The sequence below is a fragment of the Bombus vosnesenskii genome, unplaced genomic scaffold (assembly GCF_011952255.1).
Source record: "Bombus vosnesenskii isolate JDL3184/JDL3185 unplaced genomic scaffold, Bvos_JDL3184-5_v1.1 scf7180000015862, whole genome shotgun sequence".
Taxonomy (NCBI): domain Eukaryota; kingdom Metazoa; phylum Arthropoda; class Insecta; order Hymenoptera; family Apidae; genus Bombus; species Bombus vosnesenskii.
The window spans coordinates 1-18552 of record NW_022884186.1 but is presented as its reverse complement, the minus strand read 5'-3'; the positions used below and the strand labels follow the sequence as shown (position 1 = coordinate 18552).

At 41.2% G+C, this 18552-nt stretch overlaps 1 protein-coding gene across 1 annotated transcript; it reads left to right on the top strand.

Annotated features, from left to right (window-relative positions):
• Positions 1-15115: 15115 nt before the first annotated feature.
• Positions 15116-18316, top strand: LOC117241430 (dual specificity tyrosine-phosphorylation-regulated kinase 1A-like). The gene is made up of 2 exons (XM_033507360.1): positions 15116-15229; positions 17242-18316. Exons 1-2 carry the CDS (start codon positions 15200-15202, stop codon positions 17776-17778), a joined length of 567 nt encoding a protein of 188 aa, XP_033363251.1. The 5' UTR covers positions 15116-15199; the 3' UTR covers positions 17779-18316.
• The last annotated feature ends 236 nt before the right edge of the window (positions 18317-18552 follow it).

Below are 18552 nucleotides of genomic sequence, written 5' to 3'. Positions count from 1 at the left end.
CAGAGACCTGTCTAGTGTTTCTTCTCACGCGGCCTGGAGGACGAAACGCAAAAATTCACATCCTGTACTTGACGTGCAAGCGTTCACCGACCGCGTGTCCCGTTTTTACTGATCAAACACGTGTCTGCAATCACAATACGATACTGTGTGGTGAGATGTATCCGTAAATGCGTATGTTTCGTGACGCGAACCTTGAAAATGAAAATTACACTTTCGTTTATTCCTCGAGCGTCGTGCACGCAGGAAGTCGTATAATAATTTTATTAGTAAGATTTTTTTTATATAGACTACGCTATATTAATTTGTGACCAAGCTGAAAGATCGTGACACGCCCTTTGTGTAGAAATTGCAATATTCTCCGTTTTACCTAATAATTCTCCCAGCAAATTCAGCACGCACGTTCGCGAAAAATATTATCGAATACACACAGTGCAGTGCAGATCAAGTTACAAAGGGAATATAGATATGCTCGCCTCCCGTGACACGCAACTCGAAAGCGAAAATAAGGCTCGTTAAAGACGATACATACTCCTCGAGATAGGATCTGTGGTTTCTGCTCGGAAGTTCCCTTATCGTTGGTCAATCAGATTTCTTTTTTATCTTTTTCGTTGCCGACCGAGACAAAGTAAGCATCGCCGACTCTAATTACTAGCGAATGGAAACGCGCGTTAAGTTATGCAGATTGGCCTGTGTGTTACGTCGCGTAACACTCTACCTAGCCGAGGCCACACACCGCGGGCAAGATGGCAACCAGATGTCTTCGGATACTCACTGCGTACCCTCAACAGTCTCAAGTACCTTCCATAAATCTCATAGATTTCCTAGTAAAGGTCCTTCAAAGCAAATAAACGTCTGTTTCCGAAGAATTTCCAAAGACTATTGTCTACCACGGCGTGACAAGGGAAAGTTAGTTTTTCTCACGTACGCTGCAACTTTCCTCCCACTAACCACTTTCTCTCGAGGGCGGTTAAGACCCTTCGTGTGACCAATTAACAACGAAGCCTATTCCCTCCCTCTCCTAACTAAAATCGTCACCAACAAATCCGATGGTCCCGTGCGCTAGACACACCCATCCTTAGCTTTCCTCCGAGACAGCATCGTCTCCCAAGACAGTACTGATTTTACATCCTTCGAACGGTCAACATCCTTCAACCGGGTATACACACCCGTAGATCAGTCACTCACTCATCTCGTACATACGCACCAGCGTAACTGTCTTCGTTATAGGTTGTTGGAATAAACGGTGAAATATAACTTACTCTGCTGTGTCATATTCATTTAACCACCTCTGTTATCTTAACCGAAACAGGGGAACGACTACTTCGCGGCGTCGATTCACCGAATCGTAGCGAGAATTTACGCCTTTCGCTGACGCGTTTTCCTCGCGACCGCGTCTCTCCGCGAACGGTCGTAACACTGTGATTACCCTCAACGGACACGCCGTTTTGGGTTTTCTCTTCGGTTCTTTAATTCCGTCCTTTTTCTTTCGCTCAGTTTTTTGGCCAGTGGCGGGTCTTTTATCGCGTGGCGAGGTTGATTCGCGTGGGAAAATGTCGTGTGCTCTTCGGCAGATAGAAAGATCATTGTTTCTTAAAGCATCCAGACGTTGTGCGTGATTGGCATATTAAAGTTTCTTGCGAATGTTACCGTGTGACCATGTCTCCCTTGTGACCGTAATTGTGCGACGATGGTTTCCTGCAAATATTACCATCTAACAAGTTTTTCCAACGAATATTACTGTTCGATCAGGTTTTACTCGAATCTTGTTCTTCCCTTGATAGGGTCCTTTCCTTATATAGGGTGTCCCAGGATTTCGCAGTCAAATCTATGCCACTATATTCCACTGACTATTTTAATGTACCAAACTACGAAGATGCGGCTGATATTGTGCGTGTTGCGTTATTCCACAACTAGGCTTGATTGGCAGGCCATTGGAACGAGATTTGTTCAAGCTGTTCGAAATGTTGGAGAACGAGCCGTTAACATTGTAATGTATGCAACTACAGAGACGTACCGTAACTTTTGTTTCGAGAACAAATAACAGAGAAGAAGAGAATAATGAAGATTGGACACGGACGAAATTAGCTGTCGATCTTGAAACTCGTGCACTGCGATTTCAGATAATCAAATTAGCATATAATGAGATTTGGGAACGGGCAGAGTATATTCCGGAGTTTGGATATATATATATTTAGATTAAAGATTGGTTCTTTGCGAGAAACGTTTTTAAGCAACATATGAAATTCTTCGTCTATTTATAGTATATTTCATTTTACTATAGTGGGAACAGTATTCTATAAATCGGTTTATAAGAGTGCGAATTTATTATCTTAACGCTAGCCTTGCTAAACCCGGTCAAATGACCGGTTTCAAAATTTAATTTGAAATTGTGCGTTGGTCGTTGTTTCTTTTCTTCCTCCAACTTTATGTAAATTCTTATATTATCCGACTAATCAATTTCTCAATTTTTGTTGACGTAAGAATCTATATAAAGTTAGAAGAAGAGAAGAAACAACAATGACTGTATAATTCTAAATTAAATGTTGAAACACGGCCTTTTGACCAGGCCTGGTAGAGTTAGTGTTAAATCATGCTTTGTAATTATTTATTTTGGCTGGTGGTAAGCAACGGTAACGCAAACACTGATCGAAGTAGACAGGTGTTCGTTAGACAGGTATTCAGGCCCAAGAATTTCCAGGTCACCGATTGGGGCCCCTGTTGTAAATTTCTGGTGATTCGCCCAACTATTGGTTAACTAAGAGTAAAGAGAAGAGGACAGTTTACATCTGAGCTACTGCTTCGATTAACCACATCTGGCAGAATGGCCTTTAGGGAAGAAAGTGTACCGTTTTCTGTGGTCGACCATCCTTTGTTTTCTTTTCTGAACAATAGATCTAGTTTGGACATTGATAACTAGCGGCTTATCGATCGTTCGATGACACAGGACACAGCCATTCTTTATGCTACATTATCCCCACGACTAACTTTTACAGCTGTCTGCTAAGTTAATATTACCGGTTGTGTCACACTATCGCAGTGTGCCCAGAAGAGATAACCGGAGGACGATTAAAATTGCAACGTCACCGGACGCTTCTCGTTTCCCTTCTTTCTCTCTTTTCCTCGTCCTTTCGCTCAGCGGTTGTTTCCCCTGCTTTGCCTCCGGGGCTTCCAGACAATTCAAGATTCTGCTGAATTGGAATGCTCGATTTTCTCCTAGAGAGCTGTTTAGCTAGAAGGAATAGTCCGAGTGTCGACGGGTATGCGAAGAACTGTCTTCTTGTGCTCTTAACCACTTAACTACGTTCGACGTGTTTATTCGTTACTGCTTGATTTTACCTGCTCACCCCATAGAGGCATTTTTGAAATTAAACTTTAAAAAGTTAAAAATTAATTGTTTCCAAAATGTTTTCAAATACTCCGAAGATCGTTGGATATTTTCGTGTTAAAATTAATAACAAAGTAAAATATACACAGCTGTATCCGTATTATTAACAATTAATTATCCTACGATATTTTTCCGGGTTACTCGCGCTCCTGAAAAATTTCTACCATGGACCTCTCCCCCATATGTAAGGAAATAAACTCCGCAGGTAACAAATTAATTGTTTCCAAAATGTTTTCAAATACTCCGAAGATCATTGGATATTTTCGTGCTAAAATTACAAAGTAAAATATGCACAGCTGTATCCGTATTATTAATAATGGAGGCTGACTCCTACGATATTTTTCTACCATAAAAATTTCTACCATAGACCTCCCTCAAATGTAAGGAACTGCGGCATAAGTTCCCTAATAAACAATAGGAATTTCTGTTGTAAACTACAAATTACAAATTACGAAACCTTCCGCTCTAAATTAACTAAAGATCACCAATAATTTTCCTTCGTTCTGAAACTAATTCTCCGACAATGGTGTTCCCTATGAATGAGTCAACTGGCAACGAAAGACCAAAAGCAAGAGGGTTCTCTGAAAGACAATAAAACAATTGGCAGGACTTCTACCCAGTTGCTCGTATTGTGACATTTTATTGCTGCTTTTAATTGTCGATGTAGGCGCTCTACCATTCCGTTGGATGCGGGGTGATAGGCTGTTGTGCGTAAATGCTTAATGCCGAGCAACCGGCATAGTTCATTGAATAGGTTTGATTCGGACTGGCGTCCTTGATCAGTCGTTATTTTTGAAGGTACGCCGAAACGAGCTATCTATGTAGAGAGGAGGGCCGAGGCAACGGTTGTCGCTATATTGTGAAGTTTCTGCCTTCTAAGGCGTGTCGAAAATGTTTGACTGCGGTGTATATCGCGAGTAGTTCGCGATCGTACGCGCTATATTTTTGCTGAGCGGGGTCAAAGATTTCGTTGCGAATCCTAGCGGTTGTAATTGGTTATTCGCGCGTTGTTGTAATACTGCCCCCATTGCGTAGTCGGACGCATCTACCGTGAGGCTGATAGGCGCACCTGGTATCGGATGCGCCAGCATCGTGGCGTCCACGAGTGTACGTTGCGATTCGCGAAAGCTGTTTTCCTACTGCTCCGACCACTCGATGGGCGCGTTGCCCTTTTTCGCGCCTTTTAACAGGTCGTTGAGCGGCTTAAGTGTTTTTGCGGCCCCCGGTATGAAACGTCGGTAGAAGTTTATCATACCGAGGTACCTACGTAGTTGCTTGGCGTTCGCGGGCTTCGACAATTTTACAATCGCTTCGATATTTTCGGGCGGCGGCTTAATTCCGTCGGGGTTTACCGAGTATCCGAGGAATGTGATTTCGTGCACGCCGAATTCGCATTTCGTGGGGTTTATCACAACGCCGTAATTATTGAGACGGTTGAGCAAGATTTTCAAATGTTCGCGATGTTGGTTTTCGTCGTCCGAGGCTATGAGAAAATCATCGATGTACGCGTAGACGATATCGAGCCCGCGTATGATTTCGTCGACGAACCGCTGACATGTTTGCGTGGCGTTCCGAAGTCCAAACATCATATTTGTTGTTTCGAGAAGTCCGGTAGGCGTTGTTATCGCGGTTTTTTCAATGTTCTCGGACGCAATCGGAATTTGGTGGTAAGCGCGGACTAGATCGATTTTTGAAAAGATTCGCTTACTATGCAGATGTTGCGCGAAGTCTTCGATATGTGGCGGTGAGTATCTGTCGGGTACGGTGCGGGCGTTCAACGCACGGTAGTCGCCACATGGACGCAGGTTTCCGTCCTTTTTCGGCACTACGTGCAGGGGTGATGCCCACGGGCTTTTCGATGGTCGCATCACGCCTTGCTCGATCATGTGTTCAAATTCCGCTTTTACCTCTTTAAGTCGATCAGGTGCAAGCCGACGCGGTTTGCTGTAGACTGGTGGACCAGGTGTAGTTTCGATGTGGTGTAGCATACCGTGTCGAATTCTCTCTTTTCCGAAGATCGGTGGGCGGGTGAGGTCCGGGAATTCTGCCAGGAGTTGGTGGTATGGTGATTCGCCGATGACGGTCTTGTCGGACGCTTCGTCTGTTGTGGCGGTGTATCCCCTTGATGACGTCTGTGTTATCGTATCGATAAGCCATTTGTTTCGCGGGTCCACGAGCAACCCGTAGTGGCTTAAAAAATCCATGCCAATGATGGATGTTTTGACGTCGGCTACGGTAAAATCCCACTTAAATGCTCTGCGTAGGGACAGGTTTAGGTAGGGACAGGTTGGCCGCGAACAGCTCGTACTCGCTTCTGTTCACGTGTCCGTGTAGCTTGTTGCGCGGGTATACGCAAACATCTGCGCCGGTGTCGATGAGGTAGGAGATCCGCGAGTTCTTGTCCGTTACGAATATGCGGCTAGATGCCAAACCGTCGTCGTTTGCCGCTTTTACGGACGGCTGGTCCGGTTTTCCGAGTTCCAGGAGCAAGGGGGTGTGCACTTTCTCGCGCTTTCTCGGAACTGTGTGTGATAGTAACACAGCCCGTCTTGCCGCAGCGTATCGCGAGGGCGCGAACGGCGGCGGGATCGTGTACGCGAGCGTGATTGTACTCGTGCCCTACGGTGTTCATTGCTTCTTTGCTCGGCTACTAGCGCTCGCATCTCGCTCATATGGGCGTCCATTCGCGCTACCCGCTCGGTGACCAAGTTGGCGAAGGCTGTCATGGCGTCGCCTATTCCGCTATTCTGGCCAGGTGGGAGGGTTATCGCAGGTAGTCGGCCTGCGCTGGCCGCGGCGATCTGCCCTGATTCCAGGGTGGCTTCGTAAATGTTATCGGCAATTTGTATGCGGGAGTCCGGATCGTTGTTCTGTACAGAGGCTAGGATGCTCCGTATGCGCTGTGGAAGTCGACCTTCCCAGACGGTGAAAATGACATCGTCTGCTAACGAATTGGTGGCTAGGCTTTTGAGATCACGGTAAAACTGAGAGGGCTTCCTGTCCCCCATTTGCTCGTTCTCGATTACCTGTCGGAGTCTCTTGGCGTACGACTCTCCCAATCGCTTGATGAGCTCCTTTTTGACGTACTCGTAACGCTCTGTCGCCGGTGCGGCGTCGAATACGTCTCGAATTAATCTCGCGTGCGACTTGTCGAGATTCGCGATGACGACCTGGTATTTTTCTTGGTCACTAGTGATCCGGGCAGTTTCGAACTGCACTTCCAGCATCTTGAACCACAAGTCGACGTCGTCAGACCAGAACGGTGGCACGCGGAGAAGGGCGCTAATCGAGTCTGCGTTGTCCCCGCCGGCCTTCGTACGTGCGGAGTGGGCGTTATTGGTCATTTCGAACTGATTTAGATTCATTGTGTTACATTTCACGAGCACTCGGGGATAATCACGTCGGGGTCACCAATTTGAGGTGGTATGTCGTGATAGGGTCGGAAGGAAAACTCAGATTTCTTGAACGATAAATGTTTATTCACTCTAATGTCAATGAGTACACTTGATGCAGGATTCGCGATTGTATTCGGTTCGCGAATGCGCGGTTATTAGATAGAGCTTGGATAGCTACGATTCGAGATACGCTGCGAGTGCGGACAATGATTGCACGAGATGTCGAGAGCTTAGATAATTATTCGGCTCGAACCGTGTAAGTATAACGATCGTGATATACTGCGGTAACTCGCGGTAATAGACTGACATTTTTGTCGCGATGCTGCTGCGGAGGAAGACTCGTTGGGATGTGTCTAAGGATGCGAAGGCATCGGATTCGTTGAGAAAAACTTTGGTTCGGAAAGTGAGGGAAATGTACGTTAATGTTTATTGGCTAATTCGTGTTGGTCGTTGGAAAAGGATGCTAGCTGCCCTTGAGAGGGTGTTGCTAGCGGGCAGCGTCGTATGTGAGAGATAGCAGATTTCTCGTGTGTCCCCGTGGTAGGTGGTCGACTTCGAGACTGATAAACAAAGACTGTTTGTCTCTTTGGAGGACCTTAGCTAAAATAAATCCTAAGATTTATAGCGGTCCTTAGGCTAGCTGGAAATATTCGGTACGAATGTATCGACATCTGGCAATCATCTTGTCCGCAGGTATAGGGTCTTTGTGTCGTGCGTCAAGCGACGTAAACTGTTGGGAAGTTTACTGTCAAGTGCCGCCACATGTTCAAGGAAAATGTATCTGCAGCCGGTTATAGCGGCATTTACGTTACGGATGATCTATGGGAAGATTCACACGAACAAACCTTTATGGACTAACCAAATTTATTTTGTTATTAAAAACGATCTACAGAACCGATCGACGACTGGTGTTCAATTTAAAAATTGCTTCTCTATAAAAGCAAGAAATCTAATTTACATCGTGTTCTTCATCTGTCGCCTCCATATACATCCTGGTGGCAATAAAATTCTGAATTTACGAGAAATCCGTATTTCGACTTAAGCTTATCGATGTTACCGACTGGACAAAGCCTTCGAGAGGTTTAAATTAACCGATCGACCCTTCGTTGAAAGGACGAGCAAGTGCCAGGAAACTATCGCGGGAACGCTCGTAAAAGCGCGCAATGGTTCGGCGTGGTAACCTAGGAAGAGGAACAGGCGCGACTGAATCGTAACGGTTGTCGTGGCCCCTTTCAAACGATCCGTGGCCACCCTTCAGTTTCGGCGTCATTAACCCTTCTCTTCTTTCTTCCTGGTTCACTTAGAAACGAAGAAAATTCCGGAGGTAGTTTGCTCTTAGCAGCTGCCATTTTTTTTTCTTTGTTTAGTCGACACGAAGCATTTTGGAGAATTTCTGTGATTGCATCGCGAAGGTACAGAGAATAAGAAAAAGCGCTCTTTGTTCGTTGACGACTTTCTGTCAATTAGAAATAAGAGTAAACGGCATAACAGTTTCTTCTTTGCCACTGTATACGTAATTTTTGTTAGACTTTAACAACTCGTATTTTTCGTGAGCAAATACTGTCGAGTGGTTATACACTGTATATGTGAAGCTTCGTTTTCTTCGCGCGAAATATCCATGTTGTTCTTTCTATACTTGTGTTCATATATAAATCTTTCATTTGCAGCATGACGCGAATCTAACAATACTTCTTTCCTTGTTCAGATCATGAATATTTTTGTCGCGTGCAGGTAGAATCATATGTCTAGAGTATCCACGGGTTTCGTGTTTACTTATTTCTTTAACTAACTTCGGTTTTAACCAACTTCCTATTAACCAGCAAATTAATCAAATACTTTCAGAATCAATGACAAGAATATACCGAAAAGTGTCGAAAGAATTTTAAAGGTACAATCATTTTCCTAAAAGTTATCTTGAGACGTATTGTATCGTTAGTCTCATAGAGTTAACCACTTTTCTCTAGAATAATACTCGAACACAGCTGTAGCTTTCTATAAATTTCCTCGATATTCGATTGAATTTCCCGAGATCGTTTCCAATGACGAGATCGCAGCAGTTGTTACGAAGAATATCGGAAGAGCGAAGAACGCGTATGTGTGTCTGATCCATCATTCACGATAGTCTCTACGGTCCATGCGTATGATCCATCATCTGCGTAACCATTTTACAATCCTCACCGTGGAAATGCCGATCCGCGATGCTATTCTCGCGCGCACTCGACCGCTTAAGAGTGTCGTGTAAAATTAAGGTAAAAAGTAAGGAACTTGTTAATTTCCGACAAGGAGATAAAGTTCTTTTTATTTTTTACTCAATTTATACAATTTTTTCGGTTCGCGATGATACACTTTCGATACTTGGATTAGTTAAGAATTTTTTTATTAGACTGACTGGATGACTTTGAAGGGAGAATTTATATTCTTCCATTCGTTGGAGTGGGAGAAGGTTTTGTTTACACTTAATGTAACATTCGGAGAACGGCTGGAGTGATCGAATGCCACTCAGGCGGCTGAGAACGGATGCTGACCGAACGGTCACACGCGATAAGGCGTTCGGAATTTCGGTTTGTTATATACAGCTGCTCGAATTTCGTCTGTGACAAGAGCATCGTCCAGAGACGTTTCCATCATACACAAATAACTTTGTTTTTCTTCTTGCAGTCGGAAGCGTGGAGAATTCGATGTTTCTGGCTGATCTGTTGTTTTATCATTTGCGCGGCATTTTTTCGCGGTTAGAAGAAAGATGAGATTAATATCTTTGTGGTATTTTGATACTTATCGATCTGCCGATAATGTCGATGCTGGTAGGGGAAAGCGTGGTTGAGAAGAAGCGCGCTTTTTCGATAAATTATGAATTATGGCTAACGGTAATTCACGCAATTTACATAATCTAGATGGAACAGACGCTTTTCAAGATCGCTTGTCAACTCATTTATGTTTATAATTTTCAGGAGAAGAAAATCTAAACCTTGAATATATTCAATTCGAATATGTACTGTAGCCTAAATTCGGGTCTTTTTTCGACTTTCAACGATATCGATTTTGTCTCGATTGACTTCCTGCCGGTTTACGTGCTTTTATTCTTACTCCTTCTTCTTCTTCCGGTGTCCAATGATTCCTTTGAAAATCGACGCGGTTAGTACCGAAGCGTACGCTTCCGATGCGGAAAGTACGCGATCGAAGCGCGTGGCTTCTGACCGGAAGCGTAGCCTTGCAAACGCGATTAGATTGCATTAGCTACGAGACTGAAATTAAATCTCGAGTCGGAATTGTATTTAATTTTCTTCGGGAAGTTCAATGCCGGAATCGAAAATTAGACGATTGAATAGGGATTCCTAGTTGATTTTAGACGTCCCTCTTCCTGTAACTCCCCACCGAACTTGCATTGGGCGTTGTTCGTAGGCTTGTCGTGCGGCAAACCGTTTCGCAAGAGCTTATTTGCATTTCCTCTAACTGCGGTTCGCATAAGACGCGTCAAAGGAATATTGACTACTATCTATTAGGTCAGATTTTTTCACTATTTTCTGCTTCTCGTAGGATTGTAATGTTACAGTACCGGTAACACGAAGCTTGATCTACGGCAAATAATAAAATATCTTTGAGATTAAAAAATATAAAGATTTGAAAATTAGGACATTTGAAAGTTTGTACTTACTCGACTGAATTGCTATTAAGTGACGTTTAAAAATTTTAATCACAAGGTTGAAAGTAATATAGTTAGTAATTCTAACGAACACCTATCCTCAGATAGATTGGTATACACACGCGAGTCGACCGTATTCTCCGGAAATGAAAACAACTACATCCCTGGAACCTGGAACACGTGATTTTCCGCATATCCATTAAAGCAACATCGGTCGGTGACTCGTCTACGGTGCAGTCGCTAGACTCAATTAATGACCACGTTCTGGTCGTAAATATAGAAAAGGCAGCGAGATATTTTAGTTTGTTGGCTAACTGGGCTGAGGTTGGGTCAATGTTTCTGTGAATTTCATTTACCTCTTCCGGCCTCCTTATATTTTCTGAATTCTTACAATTTCCGAGATACCAGTTCATAGCAAATTGATTCTTATTATGGCGTAGGATATAGTAAATCTTATTGTCTAAAAATACAGGAAAAGATTTCATTTTAGATGATTATTTCATTAAAAGATTATTATTTTTTAACATTTTATTCAAGCGTTTCTGAAGACATTTGTTCAAAGAGATGTCAGGTTATAAAAAATTGAATCAACCTTCCCAAAGCTCCTTAACCTCTTGTTATTTTTGATAAATCAATAGCATTACGCAATATATACCGTGTGATTTCCCTAGACGATCTAGTAGCACTCTTCTTTACAACCTTCTTTCAAAACGAGAAACAAGAAGAGGATTTATCAAATATCATTGTCATCGAAGCGCAGAGACGCTCCGGTGATTCTTATCTCCATTCATCTCTCCGAGTGAAACTATTTGACGTCGCCTTGAATAGGCTCAGACAGTTTTGTCGGGGGTCCGTGTCGTCGACTGTAGCCAGCCCGCACGATCGTGAATGGAAAGACTCGTATAAAATCAAAGGGCCGACAGACTCTTCCTGCTTAGACGAGATCAATGAGATCTCGTTCAATAGAGAAGTTACCTTCTCGACCGCCGGCGCCATATTACCCTTCAAAGTCACCGGAAAGTCATATAAGCCAACCGATGCAGCCTAACCTTTATCCACAGATAAAATAGGTTTCTCTTATTCCATCTGAGTTTCTAAAGAAACCAAGACTTGATTTCAGTCTGGTTAAAAGCTTCGCTCGATTAAAGCTGTTTTTCAAGCAATAACCTACTTTGTGAATTTCATGCACGCGAATCTAAGTATGTATGCGGCAGAAATGAAGCTTTCGTGCATGTCTAATTGTAAGTTGATGCGAAACAATGCGCATGCGCCGAAATCCCGTCACTTTGCGGACCCACATTGTGCCTTTTATTAAGGCGCCTTGTTTGTTTACTCTTCTCGAGCTAATTCTTCACTATTATTATCTATATTATTTTCACTGGCTAACAACTGGTTGGTCTGCAATTGACTAACCAATACAAATTTTTCGTTACGTGCATATATTCGAAAGAATTCGAAATTAAATTATCATGTATTACGGGCAGTTACGATAGAGTGACACAAAGCAATCTGTGTTTGAATGCCTCCACTCGTGGACGATATCGATATAACCTAAATGCGATAAATCGCGAACGTTTGATTCGACTCATGGGAAATTTACGCGTTTTTGAATCGTCCCGAGTCGCACGCGAAATGCAGATCAGAGAACCGTCTAATATTTATTGTTGAGATCGTGGGCTTGATCCTAATGGCGCGGCGGCACGCGATTCTTTACCAACTATGCTCCTTAACTCCAGCTCTCGACCTTCTTCCCTATTCAACTAGCTCGAGCAGTGAAATTGACTCTGCATGCCCGTGATTTTGGCAGGGAATGGGAGTCGAGTTCGTAGTGAATGCACATTGTGTATACGTGTTTTAGGTGGTTTGTGTGAGTTTGTTGCGGAGATTCGAGACATTTATTTAACCTCTTTCTCATATTCGAGCCTGTGCAATATAACCATATCTTAAATGTAATAAGTTTTATTTTTTATTGCAAAGTTCTTGAAATATATAATGCACACAATAAGTGTATAATATTTTATATATATAAATTATATTTAAGAAGTTTGGGATAGTTTAAAGATGAAATAAATTGCTTTTTAAGTTTAATCTCTTACTGTCGACGAAATCAAGTTTCTCTGGAATTTGGTGGAGTTTAAGATTTGATATCGGTGTCGTAGGAGTTATGCGACACTTTAAGGTGGAATAAATCTAGCGAGGAGTTTAAGGTGCGGCAAAGGAGCGTGGAATGTTGCAATAGAAATTTATTGCAGTGTTAGTGCATTGGTAGATTGATCAAATTTACGTGTAGCGTGGGTAACCACTGATAAATATTTTGCAATGTGTATAATTTCTCAGTAATCTGAGGCTTATAAAATCTATTGACAACTAATGGAAATTGTTGATTTAACAGATCAATTTTAAATTCCTCGTTAATCTAAATTTTTTAATCCTATTTACAGCTAAACCTTACGACGAAAAATTAACGAAGTGGAATAAAAATGGCATTGTGATTCTTCTCGTCGTGTATTGGTGTCACATCAAATTTAAGAGACAGTTTTACTTGCGGATGCTGCGTGTTACGTTGGTGAAGTCGACGAGAGCGTAAAATAGGAGCTCGTCCGAAATACACTAACGCGGAAGGTTAAATTTAACGCAAAAGGCTGAGAAATTAGTTTAGAACTCGAAGTTTCATTGGTACGACGCTCTTGAAACGCATTCAAAGAGGTCGGTGACCTCGAAAGGGGATGAACGCAACTGTTTCGTGGGAATTTCTTATTGTGGCTTATTTGGATGAAGCTACTTTAAAATCAGCGCTGGATTCGTCTGTATTTTGCCCGGAAATCATAAAATGTTTAGGCCAGGCGACTCCATGTACAGAAAATGTTATGTCCACTTTTTACGTCCGTAGAATTCAACTCTTTACTACTATGCACTTCTTCTCCAAAAAAATATCGCGTTTCAATATTAAAAAAGTTTCAATAATATACTATCCATTAGAAGAATGATAACATGATAACCTTACAAATTATTAGTATTAACAAATTCTTATTGTCATATAGAAATGCCAACTATTGCTTCGGTAAAACAAACAAAGGAATTTTACAGGTAAATTTTACAAATTACAAGTCATCTTATAACGCAAAATACGACGTGTAAAATTGTCTCAATTTATTAATAGTATTAATAAATTATTATGATAAAAGATGCAGTTAAGATAAAAGTTAAGATTAACGTTGCGATTATGATTATCCTTTGTCTGACTAAATATATTTGAAGTATCAATTACAGTAGAATTTTTGAAAGATTCTTGGCTGTTAAACAAAAAACTGGTTCCTTTATATTTCGCTCAATTATCATAGAATCGTGAAACTGACTTTCACTTTAAATTTTGTCTGTTTCAGGAGTAACAAGTACCTGCAAAAATCATCCATCAGCCGGATATGTGCTGTCGGAGGGTTTTTCATTAGCATTCCCGTCTTTCTAACTGGTAAGAACCAATGCCTTCAATTCTGTCAACTTTAACCTTTTGAAAGATACTAGTACATAAGTTATACGTTTAATTTTTCTTGAATTCAGGCATGAATCTAAAAGATACTGTGAACTATCTCTAAGTGTATGAAATCAGTTTAGAAATCCAATGGAAATAAAGTTAATTTTAACGCCGAATAGTCATTATTTTTCTTAGAAAAATAAAAAACGATCGTCTTTTAGGGAAGTTTTAACAGATTAATTTATAAAGAGCTGAAACAGAATATTCATGTCATGCATGAATACGGCTGGTGAATGGATCGAGATCTAATCTAAAGTTTACGTTGTGTCATGCTAGTTTACACAGCTATCATTCGCTCGATCGATCGTTAAGCTGTTGAACTCGATTCAAGACGGACATTTTGGCTCTGTTCAGAAGAAAACTGCGTTTTAATAAATTTGACGGAATAGAAATTATGATAGACTACAATGTTTTTTTAATTATATCATAAAATTTATTTATTTTTTTTTAATGTCATGTTAGAAACTTCAAATACTGCCCAAAACTTCGAACGTAATCGTTTTAGAAATTTGTAAATTACTTAACGACCAAAAATATTGAATTCTCTATTGTCTGAAGATAGATTCTCTATAATTTAAGTAATTTATTCGTCGAGAATTGATATACAAAGACTTAAATAATAAATTAATTGAAAAATAATTTGCGACTAGTATCGAAAATTTCAATGAAAAGCATATGTATATAGTTTACGCTTCGAGAATTATATGTATTGAGAATATGTATTTGCGCTGATTCTTTGTCCCGCTCGTTATGGCATACGTGTTATAATGATCCTCTAACAATGCTTTCAGGTATGATATTGTATACATTCATCCAGTTTCATTCGACGCCGGTGTCACGTAAAATGGATACTTGGGTTGCGATAGAAAAGAAAGCTGAGTCGTAGCCCAACTATTAATTCTCTTTTATCGAACTTTATTATGACTTTGGCACTTACAGTAGAATAACGTTGAACAGAGAAAGGGGTGTTATACAAGAACAGCAACTAGAACGAGAACTCCCCGGGCTGGGTGAAGTCTCGGCTTATATACACCCTGGCTTCGGGATGTTGGGGGGTTTGGTGTGGATTCCAAGGAGTCCGAAAGTCGGGGTTGGTGCCTCATCTCTGATGGGGACTAAGATGCGTCGCGGCGTTGGCGTCCGACAGTCGGGAGTCGATGTCTTTTCTCTGAAAGGTAATTGGTGTCACACCGGCAATCGTTACGTCGGTTTTCATAGGCCTTGGCATCGTGTTTTGTGGATGCGCAATGGTCCATAACGTCTTCGTGTGGCAGAGGGTAAGAACATATCGCTATTAAAAAAGAAAACAAACACGTTCAAACATGTCTAAATCATCTTTTATGTGTATTTTACCCGGAAATCATTTTATCATGAAATTTTGTTTTTCAGAGTTACCATAATTTATCTGGTAGAGTTCATAAAAATTTTTCTGAAATCAATTGCAAGCTTTTAGGAAACCAGGATTTTTCACATTTTTAAGAAGCGTTATAATTATATTGCGGATCTTTATACGTTCGTGCGAAATTGAAAAGTACGCAAATGGCGCGAAATGCATAAAATGCGCTAAAATATACGTATATAAGAAAACAAATCTCTATTAAAATTTTATTTCTTTGATTATGTTCGTAAAACTACAAACTTGTATAAAAATACGCATTCTAGTTATAAGTGTTAAAACATTCGATCTAGTCCTTAGCACATTCATGAAAACCTCCATTTAACCATTCGTTGTATCAACGAACATTCATATGCAAAACTTACCACCTACCACATCCTCCGCGTATTAATATAATCCCCCTTTATAAATTGTACACTTTAGAGTGGACTGGTTGGGTCAGAGTGATATAAGCTTACAAGTTCTCGAGGAGTTCTACCGAAGTTACATTTACGTTTGCATAATTTCACCGAAAAAGATACTCTGTAGAATGACGGGTTCGTTTGTTTATGTGATCCGCGATCGCAACTATTTCAAGGGGATTTTATAAATAACCATACACACGATATTCAGTGTATTTTCGTATTCTCGTTTATTTTTGGGAGACTTGTAAAACTGTTGAACAAAATAATTGAGTAACGATTATTGTTACGCCGCCTAAAACATCTGCACGCCAGCCCGCGCGACCGGACAACAACCGCCTGCGTAACGTCACTTCGACCCTCAATAAACCTAAGGACCCACCACAACTTTCACTTCCCTGCATTGTTTCACCATATGTCTTCAATCCGTTTGTCTTGAAGAATTTCTAAAGCTTAAAAATATTCTCGAAACACAGTCGGTTTTAGAGGTGTCCTTGGGTTTATTAGTCGCACTTAAAACACGGAGAAAGCGAGTATACACCCATTAGGAAAATCCGAATAGCCCTATAATAAAACAAGCTAGGTTTTTCTCACGCACACAGTCATCTACGCACCACGATGGTAGGAGACTCCCTACTCATCCCTTCGAGCAGTAGTGCAGGTCATGACCAATCGACACCGCGGTTCGTTACCCTCACTTTTCCTAACGAAAGTGGGACCAACGAATCCGCGTTCTTTAGGCACAGGGGCACACCCACACCGAACTTTTCTTCCGTAAAAAAAAAGAGCGACAGACAGTCTACCAACTAACGCGGCAGTCTACACATAGCGCGAGAGTCGCATACTTCACGCAAATCTTTTGTCGGTTCTCGGTGTTGTCGAACATACATCTTCTCTCCTAAACATATCATAGTGCTAAGTCCATTGATACATTAATTTCCATGATAAGAGCCCTGCTCTAGCGTACATATCTATCGCATCTTCGTGCGACAAGTTGTTAACTATTTATTTCTCTACGTCAGTGTAATCTAAGTGTTGGAAATATATACTTTATAATTCTGTGAATCAATTGAGTGTTATACAAACTCAATCACCCCTTATTATCTCAACGGAAATCAGGGGATCGATCAATTCGTGGTGTCGATTGTTATAATCGTAACGGGGATTTACGACCCCCGTTGACGTCTCTCCTCGCGATTACGTCTCCCCGCAATTGGTCGAATTTACAATTATATTTGCTGAGAAAAAGTCTTTTTCTCTGTACCCCTCCTTCTACTTCAAGCATGTAGTATTGACAATAAGATTGACAATGGCTGAAAGTAATCCAAAAGAGTTTTCACCATGGTTGTCGGTAACGAAAAAGATTTGAATCATCTTTAATACTTATTCGTAACTAGAATCATTTCAACTAAAATGTAAATTCTTATATTATAACTTTTTTAATTTGTTATGGCCCCTGACTACAACCTAACCTATCATTCTTATTTCGTAGGAGAAGACGAATGCCGTGAAGGCGTTAGCGCGCGAACAGTGTGAAGCGGCGGTACAGCTGCAGCGTCAGCAGCAGCTGCAACAGCACCAGAACCAGCACCAGCTACAACAGCAACAACAACTACGTGGCCCGTTAACCATCCACCATGCTGGCTGCCCAACGAAAGTCGGGCCCGTGACGAACCAACTAAATACCAGCCACGCAACGCACGGCCGAGCTGCACAGTACCCACACTATCATCACCATCATCATCATCGACACGTGTCAATGTCTCCACCGCCCTTGTTGCTCTCATCGCCAGCTCCGATCGCGGCGACGCACAATCATCTGAACGTGAGCGGACACAGAAACGTGGTTACGCCACCGGATACACCAACAGATAGATCGCCACCGAGTCCTGGAAATAAGCTAAATAGATCGCAGCATTTGCCACGGGAAGCAACCGGCAGCGTCAGTTCTGGTCTTCCGGCTGCCACATTGGATCTAAGTAGCGCAGCAACCACCAATAGTCCGCATGAATTGTCCACGTTAGTTTAGAAATCTGGTCCGAACATTATATCTTCACATAGGATTGGAGATTAATAGTTGATAGTTAATTTACACATCGATCTTTTTATTTGTAAATTGGGTCGTGGTTTAGAGTTGGTTTGTAAAAATTCGGTCCTAATTGTTAAATGATGAATATTGATTAAGAATAATAGGCATTGATGTACCAATCTCTTTTTAACTTATATACTTGAGCACACGCATTGGAGATTTCACTTTTATTCAGTGAAACAGCAACTTCATTACTCGCTTATTCAATACGGCAATTGCATATATGTCATGGACATTTTAACAATGTTTTGAATAATTTCTAACGGTACAATTGTGATGAAGTGAAAAAAATCGTGATAAGAAACAGAGAGAAAAGTTGCTCGTTAACGAATATTGACCAGAAATAAAGTAATTTCTAAAGAATATCCCGAAGACGTCGTAGATATTACGAAAGGAATGATTAATTTATACCCGCGTGTATCTTGCCATTACCATACTATTATTATTATTATTAATATTGTTAGTAGTACTCGATTACATTATTATTAATATTAATATTATTGCCTGATTATTATTAATGTTATGGAACCTCTAGTCCTAGGTTACTTTCGCTGCCACGAAAGGATAAGATTTTCGAATTTTTGACTATTACGTGTAATTCAAGTTTTCCTGTTGCGCATGCGCAGTAGAAAGAAAGTTAGCGGACCTCAAATCTCGAACTATAGAGAGTTGAAAAGTAGTAAAAGTAAAAAAGCACGAATAACATTTGTATTT

Coding starts and splice junctions, on each gene's coding strand:
- LOC117241430 (XM_033507360.1), top strand. CDS start 15,200: ATGGTCCATAACGTCTTCGTGTGGCAGAGG. Junction 15,230..17,241: donor ACGTCTTCGTGTGGCAGAGG/GTAAGAACATAT, acceptor CTTATTTCGTAG/GAGAAGACGAATGCCGTGAA.